Raw genomic sequence first — 6,926 nt, 5'->3', positions numbered from 1 at the left:
CTGCTCCCCAGCCCGTCGCCGTCAGGATCCGTTCCTCGCCCTCAGCGCTACAGACACGCCTGGAAGTTGAGGTCCCCCGGGGCCGGGCCAGCCTCCTGTTTGTCCGCGCTTTGCTGGGCGAAGCGCACGGCATCGTGGATGCAGTGGAAGGGCGGTGGTCCCCCCTCGCTGCCCCCCTGGCCGGCCCAGCCGCCCTCCCGCAGCCGCCGGCGCACCGAGGGGTTGCAGTTGGCCAGGAGCACCCGCACCCCGACCTTGCCGTAGTCACTGAGCGTCTCCTTGAGCACCGAGAGCCCCGCYGTGTCGATGAACTGCATGGCCCCGCAGTCCAGGATCAGGGTGTGCATGTCTGGGGATGGAGGACAGGCACCAGGAGCCTGCTCAGCCCTGCCCTGCGCCTGCTTCGGGCACCCAAAAACGGCACCACAAAAACCCACGCTGCTGGCTGTGTCTGGGTGCGCCTGGGACCCCTCCCTCGAGTGCAGGACAGGATCGACCCCTGTTCTCTGCGACAGAACAGTCCTGAAATAGTCCTTATTGGCGTAATGGAGGGAGCTCTCAAAGGGGAAGATTTTGACGTTGGCGATGCTGCCCAGCCCTTTGTAGGCAGCCTGGTCCTCGTAGAGCTCCGAGCCGCTGACCCTGCCCAGGAGCGTGGCCCGCGGTCTCTGCGTGCGGAGCACCAGGCAGAGCAGGGCGAAACAAACACCCAGCAGCAGCCCCAGCTCGGTGCTGAGCAGCGTGGAGCACAGCAGSGTCACCCACCACACGGCCGCGTCCAGCTTGCTGAGCCGCCACAGCCGCGGGGCATCACACAGCTTCCTCAGCCCTCCCCGCAGGTTGACGATGGTCACCACGCCCAGGATGGAGGTTTGCAGYGAGTAGAAGAGCGGGGAGATCCACAGCAGCACCAGCAGCAGCACCAGCGAGGTGACCAGCCCCGAGAGCTGCGTCTGGCTCCCCGTGGACTCCTTGAGCAGGGTCTTGCTCAGCGCGGCGGAGCTGGCGAAGCAGTAGAAGAAGGAAGGCAGCAGGTTGCACAGGCCGATGGCGATCATCTCCTGGTTGGCGCGGACGGCGTAGCCGTGCTTCTTGCCGAAGATTTCCGCCAGGGACACGGTCATGGCGAAGCCGATGACGGCGATGGGCACGGCRTCCACGGCCAGGCTGGGGAACAGGCTGGCATCTGGCAGGGTGGGCCTCCTGAAGCCCGTGGGGATGTCCCCGCACACGGCGGCCGCGTAGCGCCGCTCGAAGTCGAAGCAGTGCGAGATGGCCGTGGCCACGATGACCACCAGCAGCTCGATGGGGAACGGGGCCTTCATGCGCTCCTTGTAGCGCTCGTTGAGCTCCTTGACGGGCACGATGACAGCCAGGGCCACCAGGCTGGTGAGCAGGTCRCAGATGTTGGTGTGGCCGATGTGCCTGAACAGGTCCAGCCAGGTGAGGATGAAGGAGCCCACGCCCTCATGCCGAGGGATCTTCAGACCCAGCAGGTGCTTCATCTGCGAGGTGATGATGGTGAGGCTGGAGCCGGTCACGAAGCCACCCAGGAGAGGCTCTGACAGGTAGACAGCCACAAAGCCCAGCTGGAAAACCCCCAGCAGGATCTGAAAAGCAAACCAGGCGCAGGTTTAGCATGGGTGAGAAGGGCTGGAAGGGGTGGCTGGCGATTTATGTCACTTTGCTGCCACTTTAGCAGCTGTGTGAGTGTCCTGAGCATTCCATGTGAGGAATTTGTCTTCAGGAGTTAATCTGGGGTGTGAAAAACTGGAAAAAAAAGGGGTATGGAAAACTCCTCCTCCTACCTCTAACCCTTGTCTGAAGCTGTGGATGCCACACAAAAAAGCCTGAGGGGTCCCTGCTGCTGTCCCTTCACAAGCACCCCYATCAGAGCAGCTCTGGGCATCACTCAGTGCCATAAAAATCATTGTGATGCTCTGAATTTTAGCTGTCCCAGGRGAAAAGCCTGGAATTTCTCAGCAACAGCTCGGCCCAGGCAGTGGGGACAGTGCCAGGAGCATGGCAGGATCCTTGGGGACAATCACTGTGAGCCCCACAGCTGCTTGAACCTGCCCAGGGGAGGACTGGGGTGGGGCAAGGTGGTTCAGTCCCTTCTCTCTCGCTGTGGCARATCCTGAGGATGTTCCAGGCACCTCCAAGGACCCGGTTATCCATCAGGGAAATCACCCTCACTCAGCTGCGTTTGCACTTTCTAAAATCACTGCATTCAAAGGATTTCGAGGGTTTTAGAAACGTTTCTCAGGACTGCTAAATCTGAACCCACACTGGAGCTTGGAGATATCCAACTCAGAGAAACTCCTGGGAGGGAAGAGCAGCAGAGGGAGCACATGTACCTGGTACAGCCCGACCAGAAAGCTCAAGGAGAGCGCCACGGTGATGGCATAGCAGCTCCTGTCACAGGCCTCTGTCCCGTTCCTGGCAGAGCTGGAGTTGGCCCCGAGGGCAGCGCTGTCCCCATACCCTGCCATCTGCAGGTGCCGTGACACCGACTGCCCCACCATGAGGCACAGCACCCCGAAGGAACCCACGCAGGCGTGGCGCGATGTGGCCGTGGCCGCGTAGATGATGTTGCAGAAGAAGTTGGTRTAGATGCCGTAGATGGGGTCCTGGTTGGCCAGGATGGAGTAGGAGATGGACTGAGGGATGGCCACGATGCCCACCAGGAGCCCTGAGACCACGTCCCCGAGGAGCTGGGCACGGGGATCGTAGTGGGGCAGCCAGTCCAGCACGGGGAACAGGCGGCGCAGGGCACGGCCGAGCGCGGGGCGGCTGCAGCTGCAGRCACCGCGGGCTCCCTGCACCATGAGCTCCCTGGGGCTCAGCTCTGCGGGCTCCTGCTCCTCCAAGCTGATGAAGCTGGCAGGAGGCTCCTGTGGCCTCAGGGAGTCCTTGCTCGGCGTTGGCTTTGGGTTGGACGTGTCCTCCATGGCCCCAGGACAGCTACGGCCGGAGAGCGGGCGGGCATGGAGGGCTGCGGGCACAAACACAGGGGCTGGGCTTAGCTCCAGGGCTTGTGGCACGGGTGGGCAAATAAATAAATAAATAAATAAATAAATAAACACATAAATAAATAAATAGAAAAAAACTCAGGCAAATCAAAGAGAAAAGCATTTCCCCAAGACTGATTCGTTTGTTGTCACTTACGGAGCTGATTAAACACAACCCTCACATCAGGGGCAGAGAGACAGAGCCCCCCTGCTCCTTCACGGCCCTGCTGTCAAACAGGACAGCAGCGTGGGCTCAGGTCAGACAGTATTATTTCACTGGAACTAAAACTCCTCCAAGAACTTTGACTGCCTTCAAGACATTGCTACTCAGGCAGAAATTTAATTGGGAAATGTTGAGATATTCAAAGGGATACTTAGGACTCAACATGTGGGTGAGGGAGGAAATTTGCAAATTAATCTTTCCTTCAACACGACACAGAATTTTGAATTGCAGCAGGGGCTTGCAGCAACCAGGGGCTCCCATCTGCAGGATGAAATCTTGCTTTTTCAGGCTGGGTAAGCAGAAGAGACACCTCCCAGAGCTACTCTGAGYTTTTCAGTCAAACTACATCTGCAACAAAACACCTTCTTGTGACTGCTGAGACATGGAGAAAAACCTTCCTGAGGGGAGACCCAGAGTGGCAGGGGTTTGGAACTGAACTGGGATGAAGGGAAATCCCATTGCCCTGCCCTAAACACATCACTAAATCTTACCTCTGGCTGCAAACTGGGGCTTTCCTCAGCACCTGGAGCTTCTCCCCTGGGGACAGACCCTGAGCAGAGGCAAACCTGGCCCACGTGGCCCTTCCCTTGGGATCTGAGCTGCTCAGCCAAGCCATCTCTCTTTTATCTCCCTCCAGCCACTGCAGACGGTGCAGCCGCCAAACAGAGCCGTGTTTGGAAAACAAACACCATTCCRGGAGGGTATTTGGGCTGACAACTTGTTCTGGACGTGGAGAATGATTGAAGGGGCTTAGAGAAGTGCTTCTGTCAGATAAGAGGATTGCTGGGATCGGGAGAAGTGTTTGCTAAACAACAGGAGCGATGGAGAGAAACGTCCCTGCTCTGCCCTCACTGAACACAGAGAGCTCAGGTCCTGCTGGGTGTCTCTGCTCAGGTTTCCATCTGTTCTGGACAAGCTTTTGGGCCAAAAACCAAGCAGCAAAGYTTGTTCCAGACTGACTTTCCTTCCCTGGTAGTTTGTCCTCCAAGGAGGCTCTGTGAAGCAGAGAGCAGAGGTGTGGYGGCACAGGTAATTTCCAGGAGAACTTGGGCTGTGTCAAACCCACGTCCTGCAGAGACCAGCACGCAGATCCAGGGGTTTTGCTGGGCAGAAACACAGCTGGGGAAAGTGCAGGGTTTGGTAGGCAAAGGTGAGCAATCRCACCAGCAGCCAGGAAAAAAGGAACGCTCATCCCCCGGAATGGAAAGAGCAGCCTCATAAATCCCAGCTGAGGGCTCATGAGCAGTGCCAGGAACCTGCACAGACCTCTCCCACTGCCCTTGTTCTCCCTCCTGCTTTTCCACCTTTTTTCCACTGATCTAGCCCAGGTTTTGCTGGCTGTGCCATGCCCTGTGCAGCGGGATAAATGCCTGCCTGACAGTGGGGAAGGGGCTGAGAGCCCACGGTGTTTGGGGCTGGAGAGGTGGAATTTTCTCAAGGTTTGGATGTGGATGCTGGGGAGACAACCCGAGAGAAGAGAAGGGCAAGAGCAGCATCCTGAGCTGCATTTATCTCATCAGGGCCAGTCTGGAACTCGGTAATTAGGAGTAAATAAATAAAGAAACATCCGTGTTCTCTGGCAGCAGGGGAAAATGAGAGCACGTGGGAGGGAGGCAGCTGCTCACTGTTTCCATCTATTGAAATCAATCCCGTGTTCTCTGCCGTTCCTCCACAGCTCAGGTATTTTCAGGTGCATTGGTGGGAGCTCCCCTCTCCCTTCCCCTGCTCTCAGTAAGGGACTCGATCTTTCCTTGGCCTTGTCATTCCTCCTGTCCTGAAGAGAGGATCCTTTCAGACACTTTGTAATTGTTCCTGTYACAGCTCATTTTGTGCCTTGGCCTGGATGACGTGGTCTCTACTCACTCATTTTCTTTTTCCATCTTCTTCCTGAGCAAATGACCCAAATTTCCATTTTCTCTAYGAATCCTTCATCTTGAAATTCACTGAAGAACTGATGAGTCAGTCACTGAAGAGCTGACCAGGCTGGACTTTTAAGTCTGACTGTTCCCTGGGATGAAACAGAGCAGAGCACAATCCATCTTTGGGGTTTGATCTCATTTAGGCAGATCCAGCTCCGGATCTCTGCCCATCATGAAAATGGGGCGAGGCACTTTGTCCGCGTGTGGATTTGAGTTCCCTTCAGCCTCCACCACTGCCTACTGCTGCTTTTCCTTCCAAATTCCATCTTCATTTAAACATTCTGGAATTCTTTATTTGTGAATCTTTGCTTTACCCCAGACAGAGCTGGGTAAGCCCTGACAGAGCCCTGCTCTTCCCCCTCCCTGAGCCTTGTATCTCCAAGCCTTCCCCACCATCCTTCCCTAAAATTTTTTCTCCCTTTCTTATGTGCAAATTTCCMGTTGCTTTTGTACACTCAAACAATAAATATTTATTCAAATATATTCCATACTTCACTTTAAAATATTCCATACTTGTCTTGCCGTTTTACAGCTCCTTGTCCCTGCTGGCTTCCCTGTGAGTTTGGTTCYTTGTGCTGGAAATTCTGGCTGTGGGCACTGAGGAGAGGCCACTCCATCCCAGCAGAGGGGCTGTAAGGACACGACACCCTTGGTGACACTGGGGACATTGCTGGAATTGCTTTTCCCACAAAAAAAAAAGGTGTAAAATACAAGTTTCACATTCACTATGGGAAACACATCACAATTAAAAAAAAAAAAAAAGGCACCAGAGAACTCGGGGTGACCTTGAGCTACCCACGGCTGGGCTGCCTTCCCCTGCAAGGTCAGTGCAGCTGGAACACTTTGTTTCCCAAAGCATCTCCAGGGCTGGTTCTTTATTGCCACTGTAAACTCAGCTCCATCCTGGCCAGGCTGGGCTGCACCGATGGCTTTGGCAAGGGGAGGCAGGAACAGCAGAGTGGAGGGCAGCAATGAGTTAATGCCAGGGAGGCAGAGCACGGGTGAAGGTGCTGCTTTCTCTCGCTGTGCTGCAGGCTGAGCCTGTTCTCTGCTTTCCAGGACAAAGCTCCTGCGGGCATTGCCCACACTGGAGAGCTCYTTCCACTCCGCTGGCACCAGCACAGCGAGGGCAGCCTGGGCACAGGTCCCCTGAGGTAAAAGGCATCCTCAGGTGACAGCTGAGCCGTGCTGGGGCAGTGCAGTGTTTTCCATAACTCAAGGACACGTTTGCAGACAAAACAGCACGGGAACCTCCCAGAGCTGCCCTCGGAGCTGCTCACGGGTTTGGCAGGTTTGTACTGGCCGTGACCTGAGCAAGCCACAGGACCTSGGGTAGAACCATGGAATCAAAGGGAAGGGACCCACAGCATCAGCCAGGCCAGCACCTGGCTCTGCACAGCCCCAAAATCCGCCCCTGTGCATCCCTGGCAGCGCTGTCCCAATGCTCCGGGAGCTCTGGCAGCCTCAGACCATTCCCTGGGCAGTGCCAGCACCCTCTGAAACATCAGAACCTTTCCTTGCTCTCTCCACCCTGAACCCCATAGGATGTCAGGGATCCCTGAAACACACGGCAGCGATGTCACAAGGCTCCGTGTGTCACACCTGAGCTGTAACCGCACCTTTTGTAAAGCCCAAAYAGCACCAAAGCATCCCCAGGAATTCAGTCCCGGCCCACTGGAGGGTGCTGCTCCCCGGCACACGGCACAGCCTGGGCCCCACGCTGATGATTATGGATATTAACCCATGACAAACCCTAAAATTACATCAATGCCC

At 56.1% G+C, this 6,926-nt stretch overlaps 1 protein-coding gene across 1 annotated transcript; it reads right to left on the bottom strand.

Annotated features, from left to right (window-relative positions):
* Positions 1-47: 47 nt before the first annotated feature.
* On the bottom strand, positions 48-4,426 carry LOC130583523 (sulfate transporter-like). The gene is made up of 3 exons (XM_057382945.1): positions 4,399-4,426; positions 2,358-2,995; positions 48-1,610 (listed from the first exon to the last, which is right to left on the bottom strand). The coding sequence occupies exons 1-3, from the start codon at positions 4,424-4,426 to the stop codon at positions 48-50; spliced, it is 2,229 nt and encodes a 742-aa protein (XP_057238928.1).
* Between the last annotated feature and the right edge of the window lie 2,500 nt (positions 4,427-6,926).

This window comes from Malurus melanocephalus, unplaced genomic scaffold (genome assembly GCF_030028575.1).
Source record: "Malurus melanocephalus ecotype Western Australia unplaced genomic scaffold, MMel_1.1 scaffold_594, whole genome shotgun sequence".
Lineage (NCBI taxonomy): Eukaryota > Metazoa > Chordata > Aves > Passeriformes > Maluridae > Malurus > Malurus melanocephalus.
Note: the sequence above shows the minus strand (reverse complement) of the source record. Positions and strands in the feature narration are given on the sequence as shown.